At 38.9% G+C, this 17,049-nt stretch overlaps 1 protein-coding gene across 1 annotated transcript in view; it reads right to left on the bottom strand.

Annotated features, from left to right (window-relative positions):
- wdr11 (WD repeat domain 11) overlaps window positions 1-17,049 on the bottom strand; it is a 93,944-nt gene that overhangs the window by 23,008 nt on the left and 53,887 nt on the right. Inside the window, exons 13-20 of the mRNA XM_072436521.1 lie at window positions 14,190-14,265; window positions 12,957-13,065; window positions 10,654-10,775; window positions 9,874-10,021; window positions 5,712-5,818; window positions 5,127-5,241; window positions 762-933; window positions 100-208 (exon numbers count right to left, since the gene is read on the bottom strand). Of these exons, the coding sequence (XP_072292622.1) occupies window positions 100-208; window positions 762-933; window positions 5,127-5,241; window positions 5,712-5,818; window positions 9,874-10,021; window positions 10,654-10,775; window positions 12,957-13,065; window positions 14,190-14,265 (958 nt within the window). The remainder of the gene's footprint in view (window positions 1-99; window positions 209-761; window positions 934-5,126; window positions 5,242-5,711; window positions 5,819-9,873; window positions 10,022-10,653; window positions 10,776-12,956; window positions 13,066-14,189; window positions 14,266-17,049) is intronic.

Here is a 17,049-nt window from a genome sequence, read left to right as displayed (position 1 = left end):
AACGCTGTCTTTATAATTGCTTCTGGGTGGCACAAGTCACTACGTTGAACATTGTTATAGCTCAATAATGGGAAACAGTAGAGGAGTAATGGGACTTACACTTGAGTGATGTCCATAGTGAAGGTGCCGGACCAGGGCTGAAGGAGCAGGAAGGATTTGAGAGTAAGGGCCGCTCGGGGCAGCAGCAGATACGGACACCACACAGGATCTACAAAAACATGAACATACACAATGCAAGTAAAAGTGCAGCACTCCGCATCAGGGACAGTTGTTCGTTTTTGTATTTTTTCTATTTACAATACACAGTAGATTGTTGCATAATGTTTGCTGTTTGCCAAATATGCACATGGACACATAATAGTTTAATTTGTGTCAACCAAATGATTACCCCTATTCATGAGTTTCAGGCTATTGAGTTGAAGGACTTTTTGAGCACTTTTCCTCATTCGACATATACAATATTTTGAAATGAAATGCTTAATAGCTACAGTAATGGAGGATGGTTGAATAGAGTAATCACTTACAAAAACTACGCCTTCAAATACAATTGGATTTACAAAAAAAGACAAGTTTATATTTGTGACGATAATCCTAGTAAATTGAGAAAAATGTGCCTTTGTATTTGGGTAATTATAATTTGTAGGTTATTGTACCGCCTTAAAACAAGAGAGCCACTGTAAATGAGTGGCTTGTTTTGTAGCCTCACATGTCATATCTCAAAAAATGCAATCATGTTTTTCCCTCTCAGAGCCTTGTCTCACCGGTCAAGTCCTGCTCGTCCATTCGATAACTGGCAGACTTCATGGCCATCTCCAAAACCCTAATGCAGCCGTCGTCAGAGGCCAGAACCACTTTATCTGAAGTGCACCAGTCGATGTCCAGGATCCTGTAGTTTACATTTCGCCCTATTCTCATGCTGCTGACCATCTGAACCTGCAAGGGACCAAGAACAAACAAAACATGTGGTCATTGGAACAGAATAAAGGACATATTTATTTATTTTGCACAGCAACAGAAAATGTATTTGTAAAAAACAAGTCAAATATTGATATTTTAAAATTGTATAAATTGCTCTATTCACCATTCCTTTGTTGAGACACTCCTTTGGAGTTAGCTAGTGGACGGGCAGCGCGGAAGAAGTAGTTGTACACGGACACAAAAATGGCGGAGACGTTAAAAGACGCACCAGCAACATTTAAGTCCAAAGTATGGACTCACTTTGGCTTCTATAGCAGCACAGACGGGACAAAGCTTGAAAAGGACTATGCAATATGCAAGAAGTGTTTTCCAAAGTTCGGTACACGGGAAACACGACCAACATGCATGGCCACCTCTCGCGGCATCACCCGGAGCTGTGTGAGAGAGCCGTGGTTGTTGTTGGCTCAAAGCCGATACAGCCCGGTGTAAACTCCCTTTTACAGGCAAAGCTGCCACCAAGGGCAAAATCAATCACAACTGGGATCACTGTTTACATCTGTAAGGGAGCTACGCTTTGACATTCCCTCTCCAAAATACTTTGCTGAAAAAATTGTTCCTGCACTTCACGACCAGACCCGAGTTAAAGTTGAGTCTGCCCTTGATGTGACAAGTGCACATCGAGGGCCACAGAGTCCTACATGACATGACGGTCACGGTATATTTAATAAACGAGGACAGGGAAATTAAGTCGTATGCTGCAAACCCGAGCAATGCACAAAACCCACACTGGAGGGTGTATTGTATTGTGAGGTACCCAGTGATTCCCTGGAGGAGCTGGTCAGCCGACAGACGGACATGGAGAAGCTCAGAGTTACAGCGGGGCAGCACCATTCAAACAACAAATAAAAGCAATTTAAAATGGATCCTAAAGTGCACAGGCAGCCAGTGAAGGGAATATAAAATCAGAGTGATGTGCTAAAATGTTTGTGAGCCATAAAAAGACAAAATGTGGCTGGACTTTTTTTTGGGGGGGCGGGTTTGAAGTGTTCGTGTCCCTCCTGATGTCTTTGGGTGGAAAACCAGCCTTGCAAAATTTTAGAAATCGACCCGAAGATTCTATTTCAATTGAACAAATAAAATATCTTATCCTTAGAATTAACATTTGTATAGCTTATATTCTCCATACAATAACAGCAGCCATGATGGAGAGTGACAGTATGTATCTTCTTAATCAGTGGCACCACATCAGAGTGGTAAACTGGACCCTGTCGCCTGGTCACCGGTGCATGTGGGAGGTCAACAGATCACTGGAGCATATCGGAGCTCCATCTTGCATTTCTTCCCCTGCTTATACCTTTTCCTCCCTCAGTTTCTGTGCTAAAGCTGTTGCTCTGCAGACCCATACATATGTTGTCTAGCTTCAACCATTAGAGACTAATACCAAGTCTTATCTCGGCTGCCCTGAAGGAATTAGTCTCTGAAGCTTAATGCTAGTGTACCATAATACACTGGCATTTTCATTGATGCTGGGATACAAAATACACCGATCCCAACAAGTGATCAAATTATAAAATTGGGGCAAACAATACTTTTCATTGCACTGTATATTTTATTTATGTACATATCATGTCTATTTTTAACTTTACTTACCCATTTTTAATATCCGGTAGCTATTCATTGTCCATTGTTTTTGTATTCATTGTTCAATGAACCACCAGGACAAGTTCCTATGTTCGTGAATCCTGTTCATTGACAAATGGCAATTAACCTTATTCTGATTCTGATTCTGAATACATTTTAACCACAAAGTCAGCGCAGGTGGATTATGGTTAACCAACATATATATGTTAATATGTTAAATTACTTTCTAAGGTTCAGAGGGACTGCACCTGATTCATATAAATATGGTTCCATGGGTGGTTAGTGCAACAGTATTTATCAAGGCCAAAAAGTACAGACATTTTGTGTTTGTATCTTGACATTTGCATGTTTTATTCGCACATAAGTACACATAAGTACAGACTTGGCAGACCCAAGCGCATTGTGAGGGTCTGTTGGGAACGTCTAGTAGAGCCCTCTGTCAGTAGGGTATTCAACTCGCACCTCCGGGAGAGCTTCTCCCATGTCCCGGGGGAGGCTGGGGACATTGAGTCCGAGTGGCCCATGTTCTCCGCCTCCATTGTTGATGCGGCTGCTCGGAGCTGTGGTCGCAAGGTCTCCGGTGCCTGTCGTGGCGGCAACCCCCGAACCCGGTGATGGACACCGGAAGTAAGGGATGCCGTCAGACTGAAGAAGGAGGCCTATCAGGCCACTCTGGCTTGTAGGTCTCCGGAGGTCATCGACGGGTATCGGCAGGCCAAGCGAGCCGCGGCTCGTGCTGTCGCAGAGGCAAAAACCCGGGCCTGGGAGGAGTTCGGGGAGGCCATGGAGGAGGACTATTGGTCGGCACCAAAGAAATTCTGGCAAACCGTCCGGCGCCTCAGGAGGGGGAAGCAGTGTCTCACCAACACCGTTTACGGTGCGGGTGGAGGCCTGCTGACCTCGACTGGGGATGTCGTCGGACGGTGGAAGGAATACTTTGAGGACCTCCTTAATCCCTCAGTCACGTCTTCCGAAGAGGAAGTAGAGACCGGGGACTCGGAGGCTGGCTCATCCATCACCCAAGCTGAAGTCACTGAGGTTGTTCGCAAACTCCTCGGTGGCAGGGCTCCGGGGGTGGATGAGATCCGCCCTGAGTACCTAAAGTATCTGGATGTTGTAGGACTGTCTTGGTTGACACGTCTCTGCAACATCGCGTGGCGTTCGGGGAGCGTGCCTCTGGACTGGCAGACCGGGGTGGTGGTCCCTCTGTTCAAGAAGGGGGACCGGAGGGTGTGTTCCAACTACAGAGGGATCACACTCCTCAGCCTCCCGGGTAAGGTCTATTCCAAGGTACTGGAGAGGAGAATCCGACCGATAGTCGAACCTCGGATTCAGGAGGGGCAGAGTGGTTTTCGTCCCGGTCGTGGAACACTGGACCAGCTCTATACCCTCCATCGGGTGCTCGAGGGTTCATGGGAGTTTGCCCAACCAGTCCACATGTGCTTTGTGGATCTGGAGAAGGCTTTCGACCGTGTCCCTCGGGGTGTCCTTTGGGGGGTGCTCCGGGAGTACGGGGTCCGGGGCCCTTTGCTCAGGGCTGTCCGGTCCCTGTATGACCGGAGCAGGAGCTGTGTTCGCATTGCCGGCAGTAAGTCAGACCTGTTCCCAGTGCATGTTGGACTCCGCCAGGGCTGCCCTGTGTCACCGGTTCTGTATCTATATATATATATATATATATATATATATATATATATATATATATATATATATATATATATATATATATATATATATATATATATATATATATATATATATATATATATATATATATACATACATACATACATACATACATACATACATACATACATACATACATACATACATACATACATACATACATACATACATACATACATACATATATATATATGATATATATATGATATATATATGATATATATGATATATATATATGATATATATATATATATATATATATATATATATATATATATATATATATATATATATTATATATATGAGATATATATATATATATATATATATATATATATATATCATATATATATATATCATATATATATATATATATATATATATATATATATATATAATATATCATATATATATATATATATATCATATATATATATTATATATCATATATCATATATATATATATCATATATATATATATATCATATATATAATATATATATATATATATATATATCATATATATATCATATATATATATATATATATATATATATCATATGAGATATATATATATATATATATATATATATATCATATGAGATATATATATATATATATATATATATCATATGAGATATATATATATATATATATATCATCCATCAGTAGATTTCCTCATATGGAAGTGTATCAAGTATAGCAGAAAACATACATTTTGCCGTAGTAAATCTGGAATAGGCTGTAAACCACTGTCCTGAAGCAGCCGACAGTTACAAATGGTCCCCTGTTCATCTCTGTTATGGGGCCTAATCCAGTGATGCACAAAGAGGAACCATCAAGTCTGTATGCGACTCCCAAAGCCTGCTGTAGTGTAGATTTACCTCTTTGGTGTCCCAGACCTCCGCTCCATCTGTGTACATCACCAGCAGCTTCTGGTTGCCTTTTCCTGGAGCAAAACGGATCTTCTTCACCCATCCTCTGTGCGTTGGTATGCCCCTAATTTCAAACAAAGGGAATTTTAAATTATTAAACATACATTTTCTCCACACATAACTCTGTTCCTGACCATCTTTCAGAAGCATCTAATTATGTGTTTTATGTTGTACTTATGTTTTATGTGCTGTTAGCATGCTATTGTTGTTACCGTGATGGCAAAAATTCCCTCTGGCCTCCGAGAGATGTAAAAATTGCATATAAACTCATCATGGTGAATATTTAGGATGCTCAGAAGGCATTGGGTAAGTGCTGTAAAAACATTTTGAAGACCGTAATAATCAGCTACAGTGCTTTAAAACTCCAATTCGACGAAGATAGTGATTTATATCGTCACTAAAACAAATATTTAGAAACCGTTTATTAACATAAGTTGAAAAGGAATAATAAAACATCAATGTGAGTAATTGGGCATATGGAGGTGAGTATTCAACAAGAGGGTTGGGCCAAAATAAAAACTATGCTGTATGTACCTCGACAAACGAGCTTTGAGGTCCCAGAAGTTCAAATTGCCATCCACATCTCCAAGCACCAAAGTGTCTCCTTTCCAAGCGATGCAGGCAATGCTACCCATACTCCCCTGTAACAGAAGAACAGAAACATATTAAGAGTAGATCCTACAAGTTCAGTGTCTGTGCCGCTTATACAATATCAGATTAAGGAATGGAACCACGGACTGCAAACAACGCATCTGACAATCAATACAACAAAAACATAAATTTCTCACTTGCTGTACAAATGTTTGTATTGGATCTGGAGTTAGATTGCTGTAAAATGAAAATCATTCAAACCGAAAAAGAAAATGTCAGTTTGAAAACTCATTACAGGCCGTGAAGGGAGAGCGAGTGTTTGGACTTCAGGTCTGTCGTGACATTTTTTTTGTGTAGAACCAAAGGTGATCACAGGATCCTTTTGCAGGGCCCAGAGGACTGGGTGGGCATCACTGGCTCTGCCATAAACTGGTTCAGGTCTAGAAGACAGGGAGTACTTTGTTGAGATCTGTAAGTGTGTCAGACTGCATGGCTTTGACCTGTGGGGTCCCCAAGGGTCAATCCTGGGACCCCTTCAATTCAACCTCCACATGCTGCCGTTAGGTCAGTCGAGTGTCCTACCACAACTATCCAGACAACACTTCTTCACTGACGGGAGGTGAATATGGACCAGTGGATTCACTCGGTCACTGCATCCAAAAGATCAGTTTGTGGATATAAAACAACTTTCTCCTGCAAAACTCCAACAAGACTGAAATTATTGTCTTCAGCCTAAGGGAAAGTGTTATAAAAACCTATAAATAAAAAGTAATTAGGATTCTATTAATAGTAATTAATGGACTCAGATTTGAACTTCAGCGGCCACATCAATTCCATAACATGAATCCACAAAAACATTGCCAAAAACATTGCCAAAAACATTGCCACATTGCTCATGGGCCTCTCCAAACAAGCTTTAAAACAGCTGCGGTATCTTCACACTGCTGCTTATGTGCACTGTTCTGAATAAATAATAAATACATTAATTGGGGTAGTTCAAAACACTTGTCTAACTGCATACCAACAAATATAATAACCCTCTAAATACTCAAGGCAAATCATTTCAGTTTAAATTTTGCCATGATAAAAGATATAGATTCTCAAAAGAATAGTTGCATACACATGAGCAGCAGATAAAGAATTTAAACTCCATATAGATCATTATCCTCTCTGTTAATGTATGAGTGAGCACAAAGTAAATATACAAAATAAACAAGTCAGTGTAATCCCTCATTCTTCCAGAAGTGTGGCACAAAAATGCAGTTTCATTCAGTTCAGTTGTAGTCATCTGGACACTGTTTTTTTGAGAAACAAGATGTTTCGGCTCTCAAGGAGTTGTCAATCTGTGGATCTAGTCAGAGAACTCGAATATTTATCCTACTCTGGGCTGCATACGTCCTGCACACCGGGCAGAACCTTCTGATAGGAGCCTTTGTTTGCATTATTACATTTCCCCATGTGGGACAATAAAGGAATATCTTATCTTATCTTAAACTAATCGTCTTTGTTACCCTTACAGCCATGTAATGGAAATCCTACTGTTAGCTGGCAGCAGCTCCCTCATTACCTCTGGGGTGGCAACGGGCTGGGATAAGCCTTGGCCACTCGGATACTAATCAGGTAAACAAGGTTGAATCCTCTGAGTAAAGCCCCAGACAGGAGCGCGCACAACTGCATTAAGTATCTGAGCATCAATATTAAAGCTGGATTAAAGTTGATGGGACAAAACTTTCGAAGCGTGGTTTCAATCAGTTTCTAGACAAGGAGATGAAGATCCTCGATCATTCTGAAAGCACCATAAAACCTTTGGGCTATGCAAATCTTCTAGCAATGAATCTACAGCCGACGTCGAGATAAGGTTGTATAAATTCCTGGGCAAACATCCAGAGACTGTGAGGCATTTCAATAGACGCAAAACCCAGCGTGAAAAGATAGACACCAGCACACAAATGGACTCCGAAATCAGATGTGTGACAGAAACGTTCCGCTTTCTGCCAATTTAATGTCCAACAATGTCAACAGTTTTGACAACTCAAAATACAGTAGCAGATAAGAATGAATGATACAAAATAATATCCCGCCATTCTCCCCACAGTGCACAGCAGAAAGTTTGCTGCTGTACATCGTGGCTCAGTGAGGAAGCCATTTCCAACAAGTTATGAAAAGATAAATCCAACTACAGCAGAAGCCAGAACTTGAGGTACATGCAATAATAACATAGTTTGTGGCGCAATCGGAGGAAAATACAGTCTTCCGTTGACACAGCAAAACACAGACAAGAGTCGCAATTATATAGTCTCCACAACAGTATCTAAATTAGTATTCCATTAATTAAAACAAAACAAAAGTAAACTCATCATTTGTAGCTGACTCGCTGTGTTGTCACGATACTAATATTTCAAACAGAATTTAGAAACTAAGGGAAAGACTTGATACCCATTTTTATTCCACAACAGAACGTAAAAGCCAACTAAAAATAATATTCTTGATTCAACTAATAATTTAATAAACTTAATTGAACTGAACCATTTATTTGAACTCTCTATTGGTAACATTTAAACAAACAAATGAACAAATGAATACAAGAAAGTACTGATCCATTTAAGAAATAACATGTGTGTTTTGCTCATCAGTTTGAACACCATATCCAGCTGCGAGCATCTGTATGACTTGGATATGGAAGAAAGATTGGACTTATTGTGTGTATTATATTTTGATATCTCAGCCCAAGTGCAGTAATATAAGCACTAAATGCAGCAGCCTTCAGAATCTCCCACTGTTTAACAAAGAAACACAATATGGAACCAGATGGAATTTCACTGGAATCCCACAGAGCTCCCAGGATGATGAAAATAGTGAAACAGGCTCACAGCATTGTATAAGAACTGTGTTTTCTCATGAGAGATGCATTTACAGACAGCACAGTTCAAAGGTGAGGACTGACTGACATGTTCAAACATAATGGCGTCGTGTGAAATTCATATAACATGGGTTGGAGTCACTAAATCACTCCAGAAACTCGATCGACTTGAACTATAAAAATTTTTAAGAAGATCAGTCAGCCACATATTAAAAAAAAAAAAACAGTGCATGACCAGTACATAGTATAAAACTTATGACAGCCTGAAGCCTTTATAACACATGCTCAAAACATATTACACAAACATTGCAGCAGTTTACCAAAACACAACAGTATCTAAATTAGTATTCCATAAATGAAAACAAAACAAAAGTAAACTCATCATTTGTCGCTGACTCGCTGTGTTGTCACGATACTAATATTTCAAACAGAATTTAGAAACTAAGGGTAAGGCTTGATACCGATTTTGATTCCACAACAGAAAGCAATGTTCAACTTCAAGTGATATATATTTTCATCTGTTCTTGATTCAATTTAATCATTTCATCAACTCAATTGAACTGAACCATTTATTTGAACTCTCTAACAGTAACATTTAAACAAACAAATGAACAATACAAGAAAGTACTGATCCATTTAAGAAATAACATGTGTGTTTTGCTCATCAGTTTGAACACCATATCCAGCTGCGAGCATCTGTATGACTTGGATATGGAAGAAAGATTGGACTTATTGTGTGTATTATATTTTGATATCTCAGCCCAAGTGCAGTAATATAAGCACTGAATGCAGCAGCCTTCAGAATCTCCCACTGTTTAACAAAGAAACACAATATGGAACCAGATGGAATTTCACTGGAATCCCACAGAGCTCCCAGGATGATGAAAATAGTGAAACAGGCTCACAGCATTGTATAAGAACTGTGTTTTCTCATGAGAGATGCATTTACAGACAGCACAGTTCAAAGGTGAGGACTGACTGACATGTTCAAACATAATGGCGTCGAGTGAAATTCATATAACATGGGTTGGAGTCACTAAATCACTCCAGAAACTCGATCGACTTGAACTATAAAAGATTTTAAGAAGATCAGTCAGCCACATATTAAAAAAAAAACAGTACATAGTATAAAACTTATGACACATGCTCAGAACTATCACTATAATAAAATAAACATGTGTGAATACAAAACTGAGCAGCTTAACTAAAAGAATAGCATGTCTTAAGTGTGATGTTTGTACTCACATCGGGAGGTATCCGAGCTCCATCTTTGACAGAGTTTCCTTCCACAGTGATGTGGTAAACCTGTCCGTCTGTGTCTGTGAACACAAAGTGCTCTCGGGCTGAAATGGCCTGGCTCGTCTCAGACTTACTCTCTGCGTCCTGGAGGAGGCTTCAGAGGGTAATGAAAACAATAATGTCAGTCTTGGAGGGACCACCCATATAGAGTTCACAGAAAGGCACCGTCATAGAAAACAAGATTACTTGTTTGGCTGAAACGGAAACAAAACACACTCCTTTTTTGATGATATATATATTTTTTTTAATTTAAACCTCACTTAAAGGACACATACAGTATTATGCATGTTGCCTTTTAAACATGCGCTTGAGTATCTTTACATTGTCATTTCATGTTTTAGAACTTAAAATAATGTATATACTGACAATAAACAATACTTTATATCTGTGAGGCGATCGCTCATCAGTATTTGTGTTAGCACACCATTTACTGGTAGCAGAGGCTTAATTACCATGACAAAATAAACAAATGCTAGCTTGAGCCCAACATGCTAATGTAGGCATGCAGTTGTATGTCCAGCTATTATTAATATTACTAAACATGTGTGAATTAAGCTGAATACAAGTATGATTCTGATGAGAGATCATTGTTATAAACATGGTTAAAATAAAAATACATTATTTTTGCATGTTTTTGAGGAAATTGCAGAAATAAGAAGGCTAACTATTTTACCACCTGTGTCTTGGAGGCTAAATAATTAAAAAGCTAGCACTCCTTCTGCTGACCTGATGACTGAAGACTCAACAGTGGTCTGCTCTGCGTCGGACACGGTCTGTCGGGCCATGGCTTCTCTGGCGGCTATCTGCTTCTTCTTCAGGCTTTTCAAGTTATGGGACGGGGACCACTCCTGTTCAACCCATGGACAAAGATAGATATGACCAACACACCAAACCAGCTACGACATTAGACATTAGTTGCGTCCGCCTAACATAAAGCCACTCACACTTTTAACAAACACTATTGATCTACAAGGGAAACTGCAGGCAAAGGATCTATACTTTGTCCATCCTTCAATGTCGCTAGGGCAATCTGTCAGGGGCAGTTCAATATTTTGCTATAACTCCTTCAGACAATCTTAACAGACATCTTAACTTTGGTTGCATGCAGGGTTTTTTGCTACTTGTAGTTTATTGTGTAGCCTGAACAAGAACTTTTCTCCTGTGTGAGATCAAGAAAGTTCAATTTTCATTAACATATCTGAATATTTAAAACAGAAGGGATGTTATACATATATAATCCGTATATTCCGTACTATAAGTCGCACTTTTTTCATAGTTTTGGCCGGGGTGCGACTTATACTCCAGAGCGATTTATATGTGATTATTATTTGTTAGTTTCACAATGGCAACCGCATGTTCCATGTTGATTATTTTCACACTGACAACCACAAGAGGGCGCTCCAGGATCTAAACGACACAGAAGAAGAATCAGCACTTCTTCTACCTCCGAAGTTTGTTTAGTTTGTTTAGAAGTGACACAGAGGAGGAAGAATTCAATGGATTTAGTGATTTGGGGTAAAACTGATGCTTTGGTAAACTTGTTAGCATGTTCTTTATGCTATAGTTATCTGAATAACTGTTCATATGTTACGTTAACATACCAGACACTTACCACAGTTCTGTCTGTGCCTCATGTAGCTGAAGGTGTTAGCGTTAGCATACGTAAACCTATTCATGCTCTCTAATCTGTTATTATTTTAAATTGCATTTCAAGATTAAATGTCAGTTCTTGGTCTTGGATTTTATCAAATAGATTTCCCCAAATGCGACTTATACTCCGGTGCAACTTATAGTCCAGAAAATACGGTATATATATCTTGAAGAGCGTCTGACAACCAGAACCTCAGTACAGTTTCTGGTGTATTTTTGTACTGAAATGGCAAATCAATTCAGTATCTCCAGTCAGCACTAATAGTCAACCATGACATCCAGTATGTTTCCTACTACAGCTAACTCTATAGGGGCAGACGACAATGATTGCACACACAGTAGATAAAACATACAAAGCATGTAGTAAATGCCAGAGGTCCACAGTGGAGAGCCATTTCCCAGCACTCATAGCCTTTTTGTAGGGGCAGTTGTGTGACTTGAGGTTGAAATCAATATGGAAATAAGACAATATGAGTCTTTGGAAGGGCAGCGTGTATTATTAAGGTTATTGCCGGATTTATTCACAGTGCAGGGTGATTTTACTGCTCACTGTAAAGTTTGCCCAGCATAAGTCTTCCTTTATGAGCGTTTCTTTGGCCTAATGAAGATGCCAGTATTGAGCTTTGAGAAATTTAAGGGCTAATCTTTCAAATTGCCTTCAGTACACAAACACAAGCTTGGGAATGTGTCAAAAGAGTGCAAAAGGCCATTAAAAAGAGAAAGTCAACAGAGCATGTTATTATGGCCCCGAGAGTAACTGCTGATGTGATGCATAATATTGGAACCTTTGCCCTTTCGGTAATGACTGTTCACTGTACATTTGTTTTTGGAGAGAACAATTTGTCAATAAAAAAAGTCTAAGACTGCTTTTGAGACCTTAGCCTTGGCATGTCATGTAGTACGCTTTATTTTCAACACAAGATAAAGTTTTAGTTGGTATTAGGTGTGTTCGTGGTTAAACTATTAAACATCACTAAATGCTGAACTAAAAAATGTTGCTCTTGTCTTGTTTTCTACATATAATTAATATACGTAATACAAAATTGTGCTACATTGAACTCCAGGAATAATGGGATTATCTCATAAAGACTGCACAAACCTGAATGACTATACAATATTTATAGACCAATACTAATCATATCATATTTTATTTTACTTGGTTCTCATGTTGATGAAGAGAACGGACTGGAAACTATTGATCTTTTAACAGCTCAAGCTAAACTATTGCTAAGAGTTTCAACAAATGGTTAAACAACCTTTTGAAATGTGTCTAATACAAAACACCAGAGGGAACAAGGATTGCAGTAGATGTATAAAACAACGGTAGCCATCATAAAAACTGCCCAGTGAAGGAAATTTGAATGAATGCATGACTTTACCAGTGCAGTGACGGTGGGGAAGTTCTTAGCCATCTCCCTTAGAAGTGTCCCAGTGCGGATGTCCCAGAGCTCCAGAGGCTTGTCCCTAAACACCACCACCAGGTACTGTCTAAAGATGGCAAAACACAATACAAGGCACTCAAATAAGCTTTCATGTCTTAAATACGTGAATCTGTATTTATTAGTGTATCGGGGACAGTGCATATTAATGAAAATGTCCGTAAATAAGCCAGAATTAGGAACATTAAAGTCAACCAAACACACACACACACACACACACACACACGTTCATGCTCACCAGTTGGGAATCATTGGCCTATAATACTGACTGTGTTCACCATTGGACAAATAATTAAATAAGTTGTTAAAAAAAACTGTTGGGATATTGATAAATAGTGTATGATACAGTAAGTGATCACTAGTTTCTCGAAATCTACGCCGTGGCAATCCGTATCTTGCACCATTGTTTTTAATTATTCTTTGGTGCCGGGACAGTCTAGTAACTTCTGTCATTGTTGGCATGACGATAAACCCATGAAAAACGAGCTCTGAAAACAGCCATCTGCGTATTGTTGTACAGTGAGCCCGTGCCTTTCACAGCATGGACCTCTGGCCAGGCTAAATGATGAAACCAGCTCTGAGGTGGAAATTGGCAAGAAATAATAATCCTAACAAGCTTCCTGGCTCACAGTACAAGACGATTCAGAGGAGCAATCTCAAACCTCCAGCCGCTCCACGGGGAAGCAAGGTATACAAAAAGGTGCTTGGTGAGGAACTTAGCAAGGCAAGTTTATTTGTAGAGCACAATTCATACACAAGGCGATTCAAAGTGCTTCAAATAACAGGAAAAAATGCATTAAAATCACAAAGACATGACAGAAATTACTAAACAGATTAAGACCTAAAAGACAAGAGTGTAAAGAAAATAATTTCTGTCATATGCACAGCTAAACACCTTTGGTTCACTAGAATAAGAACAGTATTATTATTTACAGGGCAACCAAAACTTCTAGCTACTAACAGGTGGCCAAAATAAGTCAATACCCAGATATGAATCAGTATTAAAACAAGATACTCATTAGATACTCATTTGAACAAGTACAGATGCACCTACATAGACAAACACACACAAATATATAAATATGGATATAAATATACATGTTTTTGTTACATAGAAGCCTGGAAAACATTACTGCTTATGTTGTTTTTGTTGGTGCTGCAGAGGTAACTTACTTGAGATGAGACACTTTAATCATCTCGATGGGGGGCTCGTCGTTGCCACGCTCTCCTCGGAAAGCAAAGCACCTACCTGGAAAGCGAGCGAGAGAAGGGTAGAAGAGCCGGAGAAGATAGAAACAGACAGGGAGACAGAGACAGACAGGGAGCGAGATGGAAAGAGAGGAAGAGTGAGAATGGAAAATATATTAAGACTCCCATCAGTACAAAAGCCTCTATCTCACTTCAGTCTGACGCCTGCCGGCTGCAGTTTCATCTGTGTCTGGCAAAAGCGCAAAGTAAAACATAAAACACTTCGGCTGGAGTCCATATCAGAAGAACAAGATGGAATCCAGTCGTAGAAGGTAGAGCTGGAGGTTGAGCACTTTGTTTTTTGTTTATTAAGAGTACCTTTTTGTGCCTCACACTTGCGTTGCATGTCAGTAACTCTGGGATAAATAAAGTGATTTGAATTTTCTAAACTGAAGTATAAATTATGTTCTCTTTGTGTCTGTGTCTTTACTCACTTTAAAGTATGCCATAGTAAAAGTGTAGCTAAATACTGGAGTTATGTTCTATTTCATCACATTTTCAACCAGTATTTGATATGACTAGGTAAAATCAAGCAGAAGAGTAGCAGTGGAACAGTTCTCTGAGGCTTGAAGCTGAAATGGCTTTGACAGAAATGTACCACTTTGGCTTCGTCCCCCCCCCCCAAAAAAAAAAAAAAAAGACTGCAATTAGAGATAGGACTGCAACTACCAGCCATAGCAACCAATCGTACAATCACACAGAGCATAATAGTGATTGTCATATTAAATTCAACGCACAGAGAAAAACAGAAGAAAATCATGAAATGACAATCACAAGATGGGTTTCATTTTCTGGCAATGTGACTGTCACCGTCGTTAGCTGAAAAAGCCAGCACATTGCGTGGTATATTTGTAGTGAAACATTCAGTTAAGAGATTAGACAAAGTCCAATCAAGACAATGTTTGTGTACCTACAAAGAGAGTGTTTTACTACTATTCACCACTACTCTATTTAGTTGTGACATAGCCTGCACCACAAATAGTTAATGCACAGTATAAACACCATCTACAACTGCAATGTCCATTACAACTATGTATTTTACAACTATGGCACCTTGTTCAACTACAATGACTTCTACAACTGCAATGTCTACTACAAACAGATGTGTAAACCATATGTGCCCTACACTATGCCATAAGCATAAAATATAATAATATTATTACTATTAACTTTTTTATTAAAATAAAAAAGTTAAAAGTAAAAACATGTAGTGGATGGGACACGAGGGGGGGGGAATGTGAAAATTTGTGATGGGATGTGTTGGTGGGACCAATTCACAGTTTACACTTTACATTTAGACACAACTCAAAACATCTTCTCTTCTTGTAACATTACTGTCAGTAGCTGCCCAAGACCTCCGACATATTCCCATGTCTCCTCTGTAATGTAGCTATATATCCACAGTGTGTATTATGCAGAGTATCAAGGTGCCCCGTTTAAACTAAGCAACAATGCCCTTCAGGTGTGGCACATGTCCTGATCTGATTTTTGGGAGGTTGGCCTGTTTAAAATTGTACAATTGACAGGATTGCCTGCAGCGTCTGGAGCCAGGGGTGACCTCAAAGTGTGGAGAGGAAACACAACAATGTGTACTGAGCGGCATGATGTGGTTTAAACATACAGACGTGAGGACACAATAGGGATTGAGCGAAAACCCTCTGTGTAACTGTGTAAAGGCTCAAGAATAGTAGTAGCAGCAGCAGTAGCAGTAAAGCAGAGTAGTAGCAAGTAACAAGCAAACTCAAAATATCAATATTGTGGTATATCATGATGAACTTCCTGGCAATACATGTATAGACAGAGAGATGTGTATAATGATACTTATTAAAAAAAAAAAATCATGATAAATTGCGGAGTTAAATAATTATTAACCTGTTGACTGCTGCATAAAGGCTAAATCTACAGCTGAAAATGTGAATTATTCAAAAGACAATTGTATTCTGATATTAAGAACATTGTGAACATTAAATTCCAATAAATGCTGCTATTCTACATAATCAGAACCTCAATTTACTAAACTTTTAATACACTGTTTTAATTTCTTTTATCAAGCAAAGCATATCTTAGTTAATTACTTTCACTGTTCTTAAGTGTCAATTACTGTGATAAGTAGTCTATATTTACATGTCACCTACCGTATGTTCTAATCAAGTACTTTTTCAAAGACTAATGCAATCAAAGGACGTTTTTCAAAGTTAGACCTGTGTTGGCTCCTAATTGTAGATTATGGAAAAGTGGTGCGGTAATGGCACCTGTCATGTCACGCATGTATAAGTAATGTGCAATTGCCATCCGTAAACATGATGAATATTTATACTGCATTTGAGGCTACACCAAACGGGACTAATTTTCACTCCTGACACGTATCACACGTACCTCTCTCCTCCTACAGAAAATATCTTCAAATTTACGAAGCCGAATATTCATCCTACCAGCTGCCATTGTCAAGACAGGAAGCAGCCAGCAGGCACAAGTTTAATGACTGTATAGTTTTCATCATCCAATTGTAATTTTGTCTTATTTAGTATTTTTTCTTAGTTTGAGAGAAACCCTTAATAAACGTTTTGTTTTAAAAGGCTGCACAAAGGAAACTGTTTTTAGTGATTGATTGATTGATTGATTTAAAGATTGATTTAAAGATTGATTTAAAGACTGATTTAAAGACTGATTGATTGATTGATTGATTGATTGATTGATTGATTGATGTCTATATGAAAGCAGCTGGCCGCAATTCAATTTCTTTTGGGATTAATAAAGTTTATATCCATCATCATGAATCATTGCT

Source organism: Eucyclogobius newberryi, unplaced genomic scaffold (assembly GCF_026437365.1).
Source record: "Eucyclogobius newberryi isolate DKJ021-1_F unplaced genomic scaffold, fEucNew1.0.hap1 SCAF_8, whole genome shotgun sequence".
Classification (NCBI taxonomy): Eukaryota; Metazoa; Chordata; class Actinopteri; order Gobiiformes; family Gobiidae; genus Eucyclogobius; species Eucyclogobius newberryi.
The sequence above is the reverse complement of the archived record's forward strand: the minus strand, read 5'-3'. Positions and strand labels throughout refer to the sequence as shown.